Consider the following 20,252-nt stretch of genomic DNA (forward strand, 5'->3'; position numbering starts at 1 on the left):
CCAGGAGAAACTTGTGTATATGAGAGTTTCCTTTTTGAATAGGTTTTTGGTCTTGCTCCCCCATTAGACCCATTTAACACCTGTTCTACATCAATATGGTCCTCACATTGCTGATTCTGTAACACAGAGTAGCGATTTGAAGTAGAACAGGTTGCGGGTGAAGTTGATGATTGTGACTTCAAATCTTTATTCTTATCCACATTTTTTTGTCCCTACCTTAGCCTTATCATTTGATTTTGATTTTTTTGGATATTTAGAATCCCTACTATTTTCCCTATAGTTGGGATGTATGTGTTCCCCTCTAAAGAGGCCGTATGTACGCGGTTGATAGTTGTCTTTATTGTTTTGCCAATCCCTAATCTTATTATCCGGAGAGACATACTTCCTGCATATCAAAAAAATGAATATGAACATACATATTGCATTATTTAGTATTCAGGGGGAAAACTCGGTGGGCACATCCCCGTCTGCCTGGGGATGTAGAGGCTTTGATTCTTCTCCTCTCAGTGTGGCACAGAGGAGAGCGAGAGAGAGAGAGAGAGAGAGAGAGAGAAGCCTCTTCTTCGTCTCCAGACAGCGCAGAGCGTGTGCACTGACGTGAGCCAAGGAGTGGGAAGGAGAGTGCAATGGCTTTGTGTGTTTGTGGTTGATGGCTTTGTGTGGGGAGGGTGGCAAGACTAGTATTTTCTGTGGGGAAGGTGTGCACCCCACTGTACTAAGCCATGCCAAGACATATTGGGCATTGTATGGCCCATTCACTTGAGATGTGCGTAGTAAATATGGCCCATATACGAGTTGTCTATAATCCAGAGGAACAGACGTTGCCACTCCGGTTTTTTTAGATTTTGGCTACTTCTTCTGTAAAAACAACTCCATTAATTGTTCTCTTTAATATAAATCCATCTGGCACAATATGTTAATATTCATTTTTCTTTGCCCTTTGTACAATTCATTAAGCTGTTTATTTTGTTATTTTAAAAATGATGTATATCAATGAAGAAAAAATTCCTTTACTTTTCAAATGCTTTCATAAGTGTTTTTCTGTAAAAATGTAAAAGTTAAATATGGGATCAAAAGGTTTCTGTTCTTGGAATATTTAATATTTTTTTTCCAAAGGAATACATGATTTCATGTTTTTTAATAGTTTCAGATTGAGAACATTTTTGGTGTTGCATTTTGTCATTATTCTGGGTTTTAGAATCATTTGAACTGGAACCATGTGTCTATAGTGGTGATTATACAATGTTTGGCTGACACGCTCCAAATGCTTTGTGAGAGTTACCGTCACATTGTTAAGTGTCTGATAATCACCCCTAATCTCCCTCTTACGTATTTATGGCTATAGAATGGCAAACAGACTCTTCTATTATGATAAGGAAAAAAAAAAGTATGAAAGAAACAAATGTGACTTTTTTGTGAGTTATGGATATGATTGATTTGATGTCAAAGGCAAGGCAGACAAACACTCAACCAGGACACAAGATGCAACACAAAAATTGAGACAACTTTGACCTAATCATGTCCTCCATGACCGGGCCAAAATTTGGGAAAAGAGAGATTTGTAGTGTTGCCACTAGCAAAATGCAAGCTTGAAGTTAGGTACTCCTACGTACTTTAACTCCTGAGTTCCTTAGTGCATAAAAACAAGGTTAAAATGGAGGAGACGATTAGCCCTACTCATTAGTTTGAAAATTAAGCAGATTGGGAGAAGAAGTGGCTCAGTGAGTAAAGACTGGCTGGCACTGAGTTTGAAGCAGGGGAGTCTGGTTCAATTCCTGGTCTTGTGACCTTGGGCAAGTCACTTTATCTCCCTGTGCCTCGGGCACCAAAAACATAGATTGTAAGCTCCACGGGGCAGGAACCTGTGCCTGCAAAATGTCTCTGTAAAGCACTACATAAAACTTGCAGCGCTATACAAGAACATGCTATTATTATTATTATTATTATTACAGCCTCCAAATGTTCCTCTTTGTCTCCTCAGGTTGAGTGGTATTTAAGTTTTTGTTACAGTTTTTCACCTTCTGCACCCTGTGTATAAATCCTTTTGCTAGTTGCTATAGGTATATTATTTCTATTACATTTGGCAGTATTAACCGGTCACCTTTAAATTATTTTCTTTGTTTTTTTCCCTTTCTTAGACTTTAGTTTCAGACGTACATGCCATAACCAGTGACAACCATAAGTGGACACAGGTAAAGGTCCCTTTTTATGCATATTATAAGACAACACATGGCATTAAATGTATTGTATAGCCGCTACTCAATTGAAGATTGAGCCACCTGTGCTAAAGCAGGGATATCCATAAAACCTGGCCCGGCGGTGGCCCCTGAGGACTGAGTTTGGAGACCCTTGGTGTAGCAGAATGCAGAATGGTATTTGACAGTAATGAGTAAAAACAAAAAAATATTCTCACTTTAGTAGCATGAGAACTTATTTACCTTTAGAGGAAAGGACAGCACGAGGTCTTGTCTTATACCATGGTTGCTTAACAGTATGTACCATCATTTAATTTCACATCAGAAGATAGGTAGGAAATGTATGTGGCTGAACCCCCCTACTGTCTGAGGCCTTCAAATAAATCCACTGTACATGAATATTCATGTAGAATTGAGCGTTTCAATGTTTAACAAACGTTTTTTTTACCGCTCCATGACTGCATTATAGATTTTATGTTGCACAGTAATAGACTTTAGAAATCTAATCATTGTTACCATTGTAGAGGCCCCAGTCCCATTCAGACAGCCTCCGTGATTTGTGAACTAATTATTAGTATATTTTTTTTAATTGGCTTTATTTTCCATTTTTTATCCTGAACACAAACTTCATTGTGAAACCCTCCAGTAATTTTCTGTTTTAAGAAATATTGATTACTTTTCATTTCCTCCTGGTTCTTTTAAATTGGTATTTTCTAGCTCCTAATAAAAACAGTACGTTTTGTGTACTCTGCGTTATTGTGATTTTCACAGTAAGTCATTTGGGCTTAAATTTGTATTTTTATCTACATATTTCACAGCTGAAATATCCTTGCAGCTGCAGTATATAATGCTTAGCGAACCTGGGGCTTTTAGACGCAGCAGCAGTAATCCTCTAACGGAGCTGTGCTTGAGTTGAGAACATAAAATGTACCAAATCAGTTTCTTTAAGTTGTTTTTATAGTGTGGGGAGGTTTTGGAGTAGTTTTTCCGACACTTCTGTACAATTATGAATACATTTAAATGTATTGGATGCACCCTCTGAACTGTAGAATATAATAGTGGTAAATGTCCTAAATCCTGCAATTTATGTCCATGTGTAGGAAGACAAGCTTTTGTTAGAGAGCCAGTTAATCTTGGCAACAGCAGAGCCCTTATGCCTTGATCCTTCTATATCTGTTACCTGCACTGCAAACCGGCTTTTGTTCAACAAGCAGAAGATGAATACATGTCCCATGAAACGGTATGAGTACATTATGGTTTTTTTTTAAGGCTTCTTTTTAAATGTTTATTTTTTTATTTATTTGTGTCATAGAAGTGCAAATCCAAGTTATACAGCTAAATGCAAAGGAACCTTTTATTTTCTATCATCTGAGAGGCAAAAGTATGATGGGTGTGTACCTTATCTCCGGGATCAGTGTGTCTTTGGTAGTTGCCAGATATTGGAGTAAGGGGATGTACAGTGTGGGCACTTAACATGGCCATCATTTATATTTTAGAATATTGCACAAATATTTCTGGCTTTAAAAAAATAAATAATAATATTTGCTAGCTTGTTCAGTAACTGGAATAAGGTATTATTGTTGGTTGCACCTCATACAATTAATTGTATTATTCACTAATATGTCCAAGTATGTGTAATATCTGTCCATAAAAACATTTTATTTATTTCTCATTAAAATCTCTTTTTCAGTAATTCTTCATTCTAATAGCTGTATTTATCCTGGAGAAGTGTATGTGTTTTCTGCAAGTTGTTATATATTTTAATAGACACAAGTCTCTTCTTCATGTGTACTGTGTGTACTGTTTCTACAGTAATTGCATCTAGGAAGAATATAATAGGGAATTGATACTCTGGTGACCTTGTTTTGGCAGCATAAGATGTCCTAAAACAAGTCTTAATGGATAGCACCTACTTAACGTAATTTTTATGGGATGTGAGCGAAAAACAGCGCTCATATGATGACGCATAAGGGCAATTGCTATTCAGCAGATGTGCGTTAGGATATCGGAAAGTACGTAGGGGATAAAGAAGTATTGCGGGTGTGATGCATTTTGCATGCAATTATTCAGTTCTCAGGATTGGCAAATTCCTCTGGTCATTACTCTCGCATTATCTCCCAAAGACATGTATTAAATAAGCACATACTTATTTCTATTACCACCAGTTGCAAAGTATGGTAATGTATAATGATCAGAATAGCTTGTGCAATGTAATCGACATCACCCTCTTTGTCTCCTTAGAGTTACCACCCTTTAGTGACTGATGTCTAGGTCTGTCACGTTCCCTTGACCTTGGCAACGAGCCAGAGGTTGACATTGTAATGTTTATTTGTTAGCATAATATTTGTTTGGTTCCATTAAGTCAGTGGTGCCCAACTCCAGTTCTCAGAAAACCCCAGCAGGTCAGGTTTTAAAGATATCCCAGCTCCAGCACTGATGGCTCAGTCTTCGACTGCGTCACTGATTGAGCCACCTGTGCCGAAGCTGGGATATCCTTAAAACCTGACCTGTTGGGCGGTGGGGGGTCTTGAGGACTGGAGTTGAGTACTCCTGCATTAAGTGCTACTTAAAATGTGCATTTCCACAGAGAAACAAATTGAACTGGTGGCAGATGTATTTTAATCCTATCGATGCTAGAAGACTAGTGGTCACGACCAGCCCCCAGTTAGGCAAACGGAAGCGGAGCACCCTCTATTTCTGTTCTGATCACGTCCTGAAAGCAATCACCCTCTAGAAAGAGAGGAAAAAGTTGCGTGATCTTCCCTAAATGTCGTAAGTGCTCGTAGAGTGGAGTCCTTGTGACGTTCTGGGACCATCATAAAAGCACCCTAATGGTTAATAGGTAAAAAAGAATAATGACTGATAAGCAGGAGATTAGTGCACTAAAAAGCACTGTCAAGATGGAAAGAGAAGAAAAAAGTGAAATGTATGTGGTTAATGATTTTCAGTTAAGCCGCTACATTGCCTTGCATGTTACATAGTTACATAGTAGATGAGGTTGAAAAAAGACATGCGTCCATCAAGTTCAACCTATGCTAAATTTAGACAACAGATACAGTACTTATCCTTTAGCTATACTTACTTATTGATCCAGAGGAAGGCAAACAGAAAAACCCCATTAAAATATCATCCAATGATCTCATAAAGGGAAAAAGAAATTCCTTCCCGACTGCAAGAATTGGCAATCAGATTACTCCCTGGATCAACATCCTTCCCATGTTTACTTATTTGGTATATCCCTATATACCTTTCCTTTCAAAAAATATGTCCAACCTTTTTTTAAACAAATCTATTGTATCTGCCATCACAATCTCCAAGGGTAATGAATTCCACATTTTAACTGCCCTTACTGTAAAGAACCCTTTCCTTTGTTGCTGGTGAAATCTCCTTTCCTCCAACCTAAAGAGATGCCCCTGAGTCCTTTGTACTGCCCGTGGGATGAATAGTTATTTTGAAAGCTCCTTGCACTGTCCCCGCATATATTTGTATAATATAAGGTGATTGGGGTTGTCCCGTTAAGCCGGTGCGGTGGTTCTCCAGCTCCCTGACCGCCTCCAATACTCTTCCTCCCCCTGTCGGGGCCGGAATCAAACTTCCGCCCCGATCGGAGGAGGAGGCTGCAGAGTCCCCGGGTGGACGCCGCTCCTCACCAAAAGGTGTGTGTGTTGGAGTGAGTGAGAGAGGGGGGTCCCATATTCTCCGGAGCGGCCCTCCTCCTGCAGGGTCGTGTTGTCATGATGACCCAACGTCAAATGACGCCGCGACATCACATGGCGACAAGTTGCCATAACAACGCAACGTCACATAACCTTGCAGGAGGACCGCCACTCGTTAAAGAATTGCTCAGGCAGGTAGGTATGTACAATCCTGTTACCTTGCATGAATTGATCATGACCTTTCCAGCTTTGATGCCAACTTTCTTTAAAAGCAGCTATATGATGGCCTCATCCCTAAATCTTTAGCTGTTATGTAAAGTAAAGAACAGGGAGTTTCTAGTTGTTGTTTTTTCATTTAGAATATTTTACTGATCTGTCCGATTCTTACTATGAAATTTCAGTTAGGTCTGAATTAAATGATTCATGTCATAGTATAAACCAAATAAACTTTTTAATAGGTTATTTTAATAATTTCCCCTCTCTTAAGGTGTCTGAAGAGGTACTCTCGGTCTTCTCTGAACAGACAGCAGGAATTGTCTCATTGTCCAACCCCACCACAGCTCAAACTTCTGGACTATTTACATAAGAGAAAAGAGAGGAAGCCCACACAGCCACAGTTTGACCTAAAAATCTCCAAAACTGGGAACGTAAGTCTAGCGATCGGAAGAATTTGGCGGATATCAAAACGAAATAAATACCATATTGTAAGAATAACTTTTTCTTTTGGATTTGTCACAGTGCGTCGACATATGGAAACAAAACCCTTGTTCTTTAACAGCCCCATCAGAAGTGGATGTAAGTTGATCCCTTTTTGTCATGTATTCATATAGCTGCACTTGTATAACTATTAATTGAGTCCATTTAAATATATCTGATGCACTCTCTGAGCTGTAGATTATAACAATGGTAAATGTTGTAAATCCTGCAATTGATGTCCATGTGTTCTTACTCCACGAGAAATACAAAAATAAATGTATGTATGTATGTATCTATGTGTTTGTATGTATCTCGACCCATTGTGTGAGATAACAAAATAAAGCATATACACATGTAAAGGATGGGTTATAGTCATGGGAAATAGAGGTCATAGTCATGTAGACGTATTAGGTGGTGTGATGGAGACTGTGTCTAGTGTAGTGGCTTTTATGTTGAGAATGAATGTTAAATACAGTCAGAATTAATTCATATAAAACACCATCTAAGCAGTTCGGATCAATGATCACTTTTCAGAGAGGGGACCATGCCTTTTACCTTAGTAATGGGTACACTGCTATTCTGTCTCCTTGTCTTAGGTTGAAAAATATGTCAAAGTGGAAAAATCCATCAAACTGGATGATTCGCAGCCTACTGTCTGGCCAGCAGATGTGAGTAATTACATCCTTTGGCCAAAATGTATTTCATATTATATATATATATAAAATACAAGTATGGGTAGTATGTTTCCAGTTTGGAAGCGGGCCTCTTCTATGAGAGTATTATAAAATCCAGCTATTCTTCCAGTTACGTCACACTTTATAAAATAATCTGACTGATGTTTCTGGCAGATTTGGAGCTATATTAATCTGCGTGTCTGGAAACTGGTTTGTAGGTTGTACAGGTTCAAACACTGTTCTCCGTGTACTATCGGACTAATTGAAATGTGCGGTAAAAGATTATTATTCAAAAACAATGAAACCGATGAAGAGAAACACCCGTATTGATAAGCGGTAGGAAACAAAATAAGACTTTAGAACAATCCTGCGTTTTCTTAAAAAAAATAAATCTATTTTATTTATAGATTTATTGTTGTTTAAAAGCGGCAATCCCTCGCAATGTTTTATTTGAACAGAACATAGGGGAAGGCCTCTGTAAATGTACTCGCCAGCTTCTTGTCCACGCGTCTCCTTTGCAACGCGGCGTCAAATAACGCCTGTTACCACGGATACGTGACGTCAAATGACGCTGCGGGTCACGTGACATGACGTCACATGACCCTGCAGCGTCATTTGACGCTTTGTTGAAGGTAGGGGGGGGCGGGCCAGTAGGAGGGGGCGCAACGTAACCAGTTTGCGCAGCCCTGGTTTATGCAACGGCCAATGTAGCCACTGAGCTTGTCCACTAGGCGGCAGCGTGTTCAGCTCTGGAGGACCTCAAGGTTCCAAGTCTGTAAACAAAACAAACTGCTTTTATATGCAATGTAATTAACATTTTTCCTATGGCAAGAAATGTTTCTTTGTGTTTGTGATCTACATTTTACTAGTTTTGTCTGCATGTTATTTTCCTCACATAATTAATATATATTTATTTTTTGGCTTTCAGTGTCCCATTTGTTTTACATTTCAAGTGTGTTTATCTTTTTCATGCAATTATCATAGCCATATGTACAGTATGCATTTTAAAAGGAAACACACCATCTTCCCAGCATTAAAAGCACAGTTTAACTTGATTCATACTTATTACTGTAATTTTCTGTTTTGAGGAAATGGTAATGTAAAAACTATTGGGAATACGTGGGCCACTTATATTGAAATCATGGCAGTGGTTATAAATCGTTGGGCTTTGTACATGTTGTCTTATTTTTGTTTTATGAAATATTTTGGTTTATTTTAGGAAGATTTTACTTGGTATAGGTTTAAAGAGCCAGCAATTTTTATTTTATTTGTTTCCGACCGATGTGTTTTTTTTTCTATATTTTTTTTAAACACAGAATTGAAGCAGGATGTCCACGTAGCTGAATCCTATTAAATTCCGCTCCGGGGTCCCCCTGCTTTCAGAGATACTTACCTTTTGTAGGGGGTGCAGGTAGCCACTCCGGCTTGTTAGCAGGGCTCACATAATGGTGGCGTTTTAAAGCTCCCGCGCCCTGCTGGCCAATAGGAGGCCGTGATGTCATCCCGTGCGGCTTCCTCTTTGCCCGCGTGGTGCGAGCTTTACACTGTGCCGAGATACCGGCTCCTCCTTTGGTGAGATCTGTATCTCGGGAAGCAGGGGGTCCTCAGAGCTGACGTTAATGGGGTTCAGCTCCGGAGACCCCCTGCTTCAGCCCTATGTTATAAAACAGTAATTTAAAAAATAAAAGCAAGCATTGCTCTTTTAAAATCCTACAATGCAGGATTTTCCCCAGCACCGTCTTTTGTGGGCACCCGCCCGCCTTTTCTTCCGTAGCAGCATGCACTAACTCCTGGAGCGGAGGCCTTTTCAGAACGTTACAGCTGAACGTCTGTTTCTTGCCTCTTACTCTGCAGGAGATGAAAGACGACTACCTGTTTGAATGTGAAAGCGGCAACCCATTCCAGAAATCGAAATTGACCGTTTTCCAGACTGTCGGAAATCCCCTCTACTTTGGCAAAATGCAGACATGCAAGAGTGACGAGGAGAATGATTACCACCTCCCTCCCTCACAGTGAGTTATACACATGTGGTGTTTAAGTTAAAAGAGCAACTCGAGCGGCAATTTTTCTTGCAAATTTCTTTTATTATTATTTTTTTACACAGGATTGAAGCAGGAGGGGCGTCCGGAGCTGCACCTCATTACTTTGAGCTCCTGGGGACCCCCTGCTTCCAGAGATACTTACCTCCGAAGGGGGTGCCGATAGGAGCTGCATCTGGGATTTAAAGGTTCACGTGGGCCAATAGGAAGCCGAACCTGATGATGTCACAGCTTCGTATTGGCCCGCAGGGCGCGGGAGCTACGAAACTCTGCCATTATGTGAACCCTGGTAGCGGAGCTGCTGCCAGCCACCCCTACGGTGGTCTGTATCTACGGAAACCGTGGATCCCCGGAGCTGAAATTATTGGGGTTCACCTCCAAAGTCCCCTGCTTCAATCCTGGATAAAAAAAAAAAAATCACCTGCTTGGATTGCCTCTTTAACCTACCATTAAAAAACAAAACAAAAAAATATATAATTGGAATTGGGGGATCCTCCAGAGCTCAGGCGCACTATTTTCAGCTCCGGAGATCCACTGGTTCCCGAGAGACTTACTGGTGAAGTTACTGGTATTACTTTCTGTTTTTTAAAGGGGATCTAAATGGCCATCCAATAAATAGCCAGCGTAACAACTTGCTATCAGCCATTTTGTGTCCCCTGGTGGAGATTTAAACCTGGGGTTCCCCAGAGCTGAAAATAGTGGCATTTGACTCGGGGGAAACCATTGTTCCCACCCTGTAAAAACAAAAACGGGGTGTAAAAAGAAAATGAGTCGGAGGAACTATGCCTTTAAAGAGGCAATACAAGTTGCACTTGAAAAAAATTACCTTTATTTAAAACCAAGTACCTAAATTGCTGATCGATTGGTTCTCCTGTAATCGATCAGCAAAATCCTGCTTCCCAGGGTTCTCTTAATGGCTGCCTTTCAGTTCGAATCAATCCTGCAGTCCGTGTAACTCAGCAGCTACAATGTATCCTTATTTTACAAAGGTAACATGATCTATTGTTACAGTTTGCAGCTCAAACTGCTGGGAATATTAGCAACAAATTATCACAAACAGGAAAGTGTTACAAAGAGGTTGCACTGCTGGGGAGGTGGCTAAAACCTGCTATAGAAATCAAAGGATTCTCAGTATATTAAAACGCATAAAAAATTGCAGTAAGAGTTGAATTAAAAAAAAAAGGTATTAAGAACTGATTTATGTTATAAAAACACACATGTGGGATATTGCTTGGATTGCTCTTTAAACAGAAAAGTGCTCAATTATGAGACCGAAAAAAACCCTCAGTTAAAAATAACCATTAGTTGTACAATCTGTAACTGATTATCAGTTTATTTACTTTTATTTAAAGAACCAATCCATGCAATATCCTAAATGTATTGTTTTTTTTTTTTAAATACATCAGTTCTGTAGTATTAGATAATACTTAATGCTTTTTTTTTTTTTATTTAACTTTGAATGCCATTTTATGCGTTGTAATATACTGATAATCTTTTGATTTCTATAGCAGGTTTATCCCACCTCCCCAGCAGTGCAACATCTTTGTAACACTTTCCTATTTGTGATTTGTTGCCAATGTTCCCAGCAGTTTGAGATGCAAACTGTAACAATAGATAACGTTACCTTTAGTAATATAACAATACATTGTAGCTGCTGAGTTACACTGACTAAAGGATTGATTGAAACTGAAAGGCAGCCATTTAGTGAACCTAGGGAAGCGGGATCGATCACAGGATAACTAATCAATCGACAGCTTAGATAATTAGTTTTTAATAACGGTAATCAAAGGCTGCATATATTAAAACAAAAACAAAAAGTGTGTTTTAATTGTTTTTGCAGTGCCGCTTGGCTTGCCTCTGTAAATACAACACAGTTTAAGTTCTTTAACTCGATAAGACCCACCGGTGGCTGCACAGGGCCCTGTGTCCGTGCAGGAAGAGCATGTATGGGCTGGTGTTGCAGGCACAGAACCGGTGAAAGAGACAATTATAAAATCTTACTTTAACAAAAACCCTAAAGCAAAGCATTTACCCATTTACTGCTTTTTGGCAGATAATGATGATTATCTATTAGACTTGGGCAATATAATAATATGGTAATAACATCTCTGTAAAAAATAAGTCGATATTTAAATATTTTATTATTGCAACAATGCTGTGAGTCACTCGTGGGAGTTATTGAAGTTTTAGGCACAGTTAGTGGCATGAAGGTATATTTGACAGTGTAAGGGACCCCAACTCCCATTCTTTGCTCCCAGTCCAATGATCCTCCATTTTCCGGAGGATCAGTTTACCCCCTTCCTCCAACCCAGGGGTGCGCAAATTTTATAAGTCGCGCCCCCCGCTCCTGCACTCTTGCCTGCTCTTCGGCATCTCCTCTTCTACGACGTCCCAGCGTCATGTTACATTGCATTGTTATGGCAACGCAATGTCATGGTCCTCGTCGCAATCAGCAGATGCAAGAGGAGAAGCCGGATATTTTATATACACATGTTCTTGGTTTTTTGATATTGGAGAAATACTGTTATCGGATATTTCTTTGTGGGTTTTTTTAAATATGGTTGCTATTTTTTAAGAAGCGGCCCGCAATTCACACAGAACTACGGCAATTTGGCATCATACTTTTGTAATGGCAAACAAATGATGTTTTTGTTGCTATGATTTCGTGTCTGAATTTGAAAGCTGTTACACTAGTTTTGATCTGTGACATAAGCATTCCCAAGATAAGACATGAGACCGGTTTGCGTGCAGAATCCACGTTTAACCCGTTGCTGCCAGAGGGGCATATGTTGCAGGCCGCACTGACCGTGGCTGGGCTAGGCAAAATTGTCTGTGTCAGTGACATAACGGTTGTGATTTTGCATTCTTTACTCCTTAAATACTTGTTTCTTTTAATAACAGCTTTCTTATCGGCTCCAGGATTGACATTGACAGGTGAGATCTCTTTTTACTCAAATTCTAAAGGAACATTTTGGGGTTGATATTTACGATGACATGGTGGGGGAGCTGGAATATATTTCAGACTGACAAATACAACTATCACTGTGATATTGGACAGCATTGCGTTTGCAAAAGGCAAAACAAATTGTTGTTTTCTGCCTTAATTTATTGTCTGTATGCCAATTCTGTGGTTGTTTTTGTATTTGGTTCCAGTAATGTGCAACGTGACCTTCCCATGGGAGTGACAGCTATTTTTCCAATTGCAGTGAAGTTCTGTAGAACAGGGAAACATTGGTATTTTCTATTTAGAACATCAGGATTCCGGCATTTGGCACTGAATCGGGGTGACCAATACTGTGTGTGTGTGTGTGTGTGTGTGTGTGTGTGTGTGTGTGTGTGTGTGTGTGTGTGTGTGTGTGTGTGTGTGTGTGTGTGTGTGTGTGTGTGTTAGTGGGTACAAAAGGGACAAAAAAAACTTGTATCAGACAGTGCAGGAAAGATAGTGTTTGATACTCTTGGTTTCCGTAACAAAGCTCTATCCTGGATCTCCTCTTACCTCTCCCATCTTACTTTCAGTGTCTCATTTGCTAACACCTCCTCCTCCTCTATCGATCTCTCTGTGGGATACCTCAGGGCTCTGTCCTGGGACCTCTTATCTTTTCTCTCTACACACTCTCGCTAGGTGACCTGATCACATCTCTTGGGTTAAAATATCGCCTATATGCTGACGACACACATTTACTTTTCAACCTCTGGCCTTAAACTTGCTGTACAGACCAAAGTTTCTGAATATCTTTCTGCGATATCATCCTGGATGGCCTTTCACCGACTCAAACTTAACTTGTCAAAAACGGAGCTCCTCATATTTCCTCCCAAATCTGCCCCTTCTACCTCATTCTACATCAGGGGAGAGCAAACTTTTTTGGCGCTGCGTCCCCCTGCCAGCTCCCACTCATTACGCGCCCCCCTTACCTTGCTCGGTGGCGTCATATGATGCTGCGGAGTCATGTGACCCAGTTGTCATGGAGATGGGCGTGTAACGTCACTCCGCATGACGCCGCGTTCCCATGGCGACGCGTCACAGCAGCCTTCTGAATCACGGTTAGTTCCGGATGCAGAGGCCTCACGCGATCCCCCGGCATTTAATTTAAATGCCATGGGGAAGAGCGCTGGGACTCTGCAACCGCCTGCGCCCCCCCCACTTTGCACACCGCTGTTCTACATTATTGTTGGAAGCACCATCATACACCCAGTATCACACTCGACTCCTCTCTCACATTCTCCTCTCACATTCAAAATGTAGCTAAAACCTGGAGTTTTTTCCTCCGCAATATTACAAAGATACGCCCTGTCCTCTGTTCTACTGCTAAAACTCTGCCTCAGGCCCTCATTCTCTCCCATCTCGATTACTGTAACCTCCTGCTGTCCGGCCTTCCTGCCTCTCACCTGTTTCTTCTATAATCTATCCTAAGCGCTGCTGCCAGAATCACTCTACTCTTTCCTAAATCTGTCTCGGCATCTCCCCTGCTGAAATCACTCTCCTGGCTTCATATCAAATCCCATATCACACATGCAATTCTCCTCCTCACTTTTAAATCTGCAGTTCAAGCTGCCGTTAAAGAAAAAATCTGTTCAATATGTGCATCAATAGAACAATAGAATCTGCAGAACTGAGTATAAAAAAAACACATGTAGAATATTGCTTGAACTGCAGCTTTTTTGAGGCTTTACACTCTTCTGCCTCTCCTTACATCTCAGCTCTAATTTCTCGCTATTTACCATTCCGACGCTTGTGTTCTGCTCAAGGACGTCTTCTCTCTACCGCTTTTGTGTCTAGAGCCCTCTCCCACCTTAAACCTTTCTCAATGACTGCCCCACACCTTTGGAATGCCCTACACCTCAATATCCAACTACCACCTGTTCTATCCACCTTTTAAGGCCCATCTTAAAACCCACCTCCTTAACAAAGCATACGAGTAGCTCCGTGGCTGATACTATACATCTCATACATCGACCGTGGCCCCCTGCAGACGCACTTACCAGAACGCCTTCCTACTGTCTCTGTTCGTTCTTCCTACCTACCAATTAGATTGTGAGCTCTTCTGGGCACAGACTCCTTTTCCTAAATGTTACTTTTACGTCCTGAAGTGCTTCTTCCCATTATGTGTTATTTGTATTATTTGTCATTTATATTATTATGCCACGTGTATTACTGCTGTGAAGCGCTATTAATGGCACTATATAAATAAAGATATACATGTCTTCCACACCCCATTGTCACGTCACGTTAAGCTGCAGGCAAAAAGCATCTAGTGGGGTATGATACTTCTGGATATATAATATACACCTATATCTTCTGCTATTATGATTTTGTCCTTGTCATTTGACAGAGTTGTCAGTCAGTACCATGATTTGTTTGAAAATGAAGCCAAATGTGTAGTGAAGATGACACACAACGTAGGAGGCTTGGTCAGTCATAACCAGCTTTCTCCGGGCAAAGAAACGGAGGTGAGTGACTTTGAGAAATGAATCGTGAAACTGGTAATGGAGGCAGATATTACTGTATAGAAACTTCACACATACTGTTTTTCACTTTTAGAATGGCGTTTTTCTTCATCTTAGTGTAGCAACATTTCTTGTTTTCTTCATTAAAATAAACCATATTCATGAAATCCCATCTGCACATGTATCTCACAGCTGGTAGAACATTGTCTCATGTAAGAGGCATTGTAGGCATATAGCTCTTGCCCATAGTGTTCCACACTGATAACTCAATCATACCTAAAGGTCCATCCCGTCTAGTTAGCCAATCACCATCATGCCAATCCCCAATCTCATCTCTTCATATTTATCCAAACAAATACACATTTTTAAACTAATTTCAGTGTGAGCTGTTTCACTTCCTTTAGCTGCTACATTGTGAGTGGTTTCACTGTTTTAAATAGGACATACACTTTCTCTTCATCAGGCTGTGTGTGTGTGCTATCGAATTATGGATCCACTACCTTGTTTATACATTTTGAAATATTGAATATTCCTGTTGGCATTGCTTCCTATTATATGGGATTTCAGCCAATCTAAAAAGGGGTTTGTAGAATATATATTTAAATCGTTGTCACTTTAGGCTACATATATGACACCTGTGAATTTCCTTGGAAGAGAGCACTTTGTATCTTCATTGGTTTGCTATACAGCTTTGCTTAAACCTTTAAGAAGATGAATGGCTTGTGTTTTGCTGAATGTTGCATAAACATGTTGTTGCATGTTTCTTCTGTTCTGTTTACATGAACAGCCTGACAGTGTCTCTGTGTCTATTCAGTCTTCTGTGTTGGGGAAGGGCGTTAAGCACAGACCGCCTCCCATTAAACTTCCGTCAAACTCTGGGAGCAGCTCTGCAGGTAAAGTAAAGCGTCATATATGGTCTGAATTCTGCCCCTCACTAATGCAGCTCTAACAGATCATTTTCTTTTGATATACAGTAGTTCAGAGGGTGCAGTCTGCAGGTTCTTGTAACATTAAATACATTAACACTAGATTGTATTTATGTGCGTTTACAAGTTTTCAGAATATTTCGGACCTCTTCTTTCTGTGCTGGCAGTACACACAGCACACATAGAGGACACCTGTGATCTTTATTCACCATTTTAAAAGTAATTAACTTTCTTGTTGCTTTATTAAGAGGTAAATTATACTATATAATATTATACTGGATATCACTACTCAGACAATAGATCGATTAATTGCGTGTATAAAAATGCATTGCTAGCATTGTAATAATGTATTTTATAACTGTGCCTTTTCAGGACATCTTTTTAGTTCCCAGCAGGCAAGTGGTCATCTCAAGTCAACAACATCTCCACCTTCTAAGCCCCCCGGTATCTCACGGAAACAGTCTGCGGACCATAATCAAATCGGTTTGCTTTCTCCAGCCGCGTTGTCACCTGCCAGCTCATCACAAAGTGAGTCACGACCTAAATTCTCCATTAAATCTCCATAGGCCTGTGCTGTAGAGGCCATCAAGATAAACACGTTCTAATAGATTGCTCACGCCCGCGTGTACGCTTGTCTGCATCCTTACGCTTGTATAAGTCTTGCAGAGTTTCAGGAAGGTCTTTTGTTAAGTGTATGTATTTTTTTGTTAAATGTAACTGTCTTTGTTTTGTTTTTTTTGTATATTTGATGTATGCACCCTTTGTGTATACTTATTAATAACGGCTTGATGCTAGCAGAATGATTTCCTTTTATGCTTTAAAATAATAATAAAAAAAAAAAGCCAGGTATCAAATGTGGCAAAAGGAAGTGCAATTTGTTCTCCCTTATGTAATAGTACTGCGGTGGCCAACTCCAGTCTTCAAGGTCAGGTTTTAAGGATATCCCTGCTTCAGCACAGGTGGCTGTCATGGACTGAGCTGGCACGGATTGAGCCACCTGTGCTGAGCTGAAGCTGGGATAGCCATGAAACCGGGCCCTTGAAGACTGAAGTTGGCCACCGCTCTATGAGGATATTTAAGGATTTGCATTTTAGAAGATGCTGTTTTTAAATAGAATTTAATTGGAGCTGCTGCAGCTTTATTTTTGTGTATGTATAACTTTTATAGCTAGTGAAGAGGTGCAATAAATTATATGATTATTTTTGAACCATACAATATGTTTTTTTTTTAATATATAATTTATCATTACCTATAAGGCATTATGAGTGCATGAAAGATGCTGGATATGTATAATTGTCCAAACATCATTGCAATTTACCTTTTCAAACACGTCTGTTGAGTTGTAGCCAGCCACGCACGGTAACACAGTGCATTGCAGGCAACTCTAGGGTAAATGGGTTAGGATTGAAATGAATGGCTGCATCTCTGGCTTTACTTTTGTGATTCTGATTTTTAAAGTTGCATGCATTGTGCAAAATGGTTTAAAAAAAAAATGTCATGTATTTAAAAACAAAAATGAATGCAGATGACTAATTTTGAGTTTTGAAAATGAGTACGTGTGCTTCAATTGCCACCATATGACCCATTACTAACATAAGTATATATTTCTCTGATTTTGTTTTGCCATTAAATGGGTTTGAAGCATTTGCGACCTGTTAATAAGGTGTGTTTTTTTCCGTCTTCTCACTGGGTCTGGATAATACACTTGCAGTTATTATATTCATACTCATGTCTATGTTGCATTTCAAAGATACATACAAGCAGTATTAAAGCTTGAGTTTGAGGCCTCGTTCAGGGTGCCGGAGGCAGGAGTTGGAGGGCGGGCGTTCGCGAGGGCGGGCGGCAGTCTGCTGGGCGATGTGTGTTCATCCCCAGCAGACTTTTTCAGGAGTTCAGGAGGCGGGGAGGGGCTACAGACGGCAGCTTAGGGATCCAAGTTGCAGTCTTGAAATCGTTCTCAAGAATGATTTCATTGGCTGCCGAGGTCCCAATAACGCTGCTGCAGCTTCAAAAAACGAATTGGTTTGTTTATTGAAACTGTAGCCAGCATCAACTCCGTACTTCGGAGACAGGGCAGCTGCTACCCTGACAACCAGTATTCAATTTGAATACATTGTGTCCCACGGCAGCTCGCACGTCAGCACGCCCTCCCTCCGAAGCCTGCACCCTGAACGAGGCCTGAGTTCAGAGTAGCAGCTTCAGTATATTGCACTATTTTATTTTTCATTTTATTTTTTGTTCTTTTTTTTTTCTAAACGTGGGGAAGTAACTGTCATTTATTTTTTGCCAATTTTGGAACAAATGTCTTTTTGTACTAGCCCTTTTTTGTATTTTTCTCAATGAGCAGGATCTGGAACCCCTAAACCATCTACTCCTACACCAACCAACACCCCATCATCGACACCGCATCCTCCTGATGCTCTGACCTCAACTCCACTCACCCCTTCTGTTACCCCCACGCCCCAAGACTTGGGCTTTACTTCACAGCCCACTTTGCTAGGCCCGTTTGCGCAGCAGCAAATGTCTCTGAGCCAGGGATTGCCTTTAATGACAATTCCACTGTCCACCATGGTAACATCTATCACTACAGGAACCACCTCCAACCAAGTCATGGCAAACCCTGCTGGACTTAACTTCATCAATGTGGTTGGCTCCGTATGGTAAGTTCGCTGTTTTCCAGTGGCTTTTGTTTTTCTTGTAGATTGCTAGATGTCCTTATATATAAATCATTTCTGAACTATGCAGTGGCTTGAGATGTTTTTACAATCTCTTGCAAAGTGATCACAGTGGGATTTGAAATGAGCCGGAGCAGAATATTAGGATTGTAATTCTATTTTAAATATTGCAAGTGTTGGAACAAGGTAATTTTTCAAGGTATTTGAAACCATTCTTTTGGCTTTCAGTAATTTTGGTATTTCTAAAACTGGGCTTCAGGAGGTAGTATTTATGGGGTCAAAAAACCTGTACATTTTCTTTTAATAAGAATACAGAAATCATATCCGCATTAACACGCTGATCTATGTCCTCAGTAGCTGATATCCATGAACTCTTTGTAAAACATGTTGAGCTACTTTCCTTTAATATTTTACATTCAATTTGGCATCAGCATACTTGCCCCATGTTTTATAACTAACAGGGTCATGTTACACGCAGTTGAAACTTCTAGTTATGTTACAATGATGTCCCTATTAAACCCTGCAGCAGAGGTTCCCAAAGCTAGTCCTCACGGACCACTAACAGTGCAGGATTTAAGTATACCCCGGCTTGAGCACAGGGGGTTCAGTCAAAAATTATTGTGCTACGTGTGCTAATGAGACAATAGCATTAAAACCTGCCCTGTTAGTGGTCCTTGATGACTGGTGTTGGAAACCTCTGCCCTATAGTATATGCATACGTATGCAGAAGGTCCTGTGTCAATATGGATGTAGGACATTAAGACATTCACCGTGTAAAGGACAGGAGGCAACTTGCTTTATGTCTTGGCTCCACAATATAGAAGTTAAATAAAGATAACCACGTTTTTCATATTAAAGGGCTTTACACAAAAATTGTTAATTAAGCAGCAACTACATTTCACCCTAAAATAAATTATTTCCGTCTATAAAACTTTGCATCGCCTGCCTCTATTCTTGTCTTATTTCTCTGCTCTCACTGTTTGGGGCTCCGAACGCCTTGTTTCCAGTAAATGACCCTTCCTTTCGGTTTGGATGTTTTGCCGCCTTTTACTTTTTCCTGTTCATGTCTCCAATCTGTTTCCATCTCCCTGGTCATGTTTCACGTCTTTGTGTCACTATTCTACTACCACCGTGTCTTTCCTTGTCGCCGTTTTTTCTCCTCCCTCTTCTATTACCCTGCGCCACCTTCCTTCTAGTGTTTTTATTTGGCCTGTCTTCCTTTTCCCTTGTAACCCACAATCCTTTTGCCCTCTCTATTAACCTCACCTTGCATGCCTTTGATGGGTGACAAGGGTGTGGCATCCCTCACTGCACAGGTGTCGGCCCTCTTTCCCGCCTCCATTGCTTCTTGAGTAGGTATGTTAGGAATGTCAGCCCTGTGCTGTGCACTGTCATTTACTTCCGTTCTCTCAAGTATCTGCTCTAACTAGCAAAGGGGAGCTGGTGCCACAATAACACTCACCGGAGGGTGGCTGCCAAGACATTTCTGTCAGTGCCTATTTATTTGCCCCAGTCTACTCCGGATCATTTATATAATGATATTGAGCTGGCAGAAATAATTCAGAGGAAACAACATCTCAAGATACATGGAAAAGCAAAACAACCACATAAATGGGGTCAAACAATAATCAAAGATGTACCTGTATTCCTTGGGGTTTTTTTTGCACTCCGCATTTTAGATTGCAACAATTAGGCGAAGTGTTAAGTTCATTGCACAGTCCTTTATTCTCTGGGATGACTTCAGTTTAAAAATGTACGCTACAGTTCAGATAATGGAAATGACAATATAGGATCGTTGCTCCAGCAAGCAGATTTACCGCCTGAATCTGACTGTTCTGTTTGACTGAAAAGATAAATATTGAAGGAGGGAGAGAAAGCGTGAAACAAAAAAAGATAGTAAAAATAAAACCATAGCAGTATGATCACATAGGATTTACACCAAGTAG

General features: G+C 40.4%; 1 protein-coding gene across 17 annotated transcripts in view; it reads left to right on the top strand.

Moving 5' to 3' along the window:
* SUPT20H (SPT20 homolog, SAGA complex component) overlaps nt 1-20,252 on the top strand; it is a 58,873-nt gene that overhangs the window by 22,409 nt on the left and 16,212 nt on the right. For 9 of the 17 annotated variants that reach the window (XM_075592066.1, XM_075592073.1, XM_075592065.1 and 6 more), the window contains exons 9-19: nt 2,139-2,192; nt 3,296-3,435; nt 6,339-6,498; nt 6,590-6,646; nt 7,144-7,215; nt 9,076-9,233; nt 12,162-12,194; nt 14,591-14,708; nt 15,520-15,598; nt 16,004-16,159; nt 17,976-18,291. In XM_075592066.1, the coding sequence (XP_075448181.1) occupies nt 2,139-2,192; nt 3,296-3,435; nt 6,339-6,498; nt 6,590-6,646; nt 7,144-7,215; nt 9,076-9,233; nt 12,162-12,194; nt 14,591-14,708; nt 15,520-15,598; nt 16,004-16,159; nt 17,976-18,291 (1,343 nt within the window). The remainder of the gene's footprint in view (nt 1-2,138; nt 2,193-3,295; nt 3,436-6,338; nt 6,499-6,589; nt 6,647-7,143; nt 7,216-9,075; nt 9,234-12,161; nt 12,195-14,590; nt 14,709-15,519; nt 15,599-16,003; nt 16,160-17,975; nt 18,292-20,252) is intronic. The other 8 variants (XM_075592068.1, XM_075592075.1, XM_075592079.1 and 5 more) reach the window with 2 other exon arrangements.

Source organism: Ascaphus truei, chromosome 3 (assembly GCF_040206685.1).
Source record: "Ascaphus truei isolate aAscTru1 chromosome 3, aAscTru1.hap1, whole genome shotgun sequence".
Lineage (NCBI taxonomy): Eukaryota > Metazoa > Chordata > Amphibia > Anura > Ascaphidae > Ascaphus > Ascaphus truei.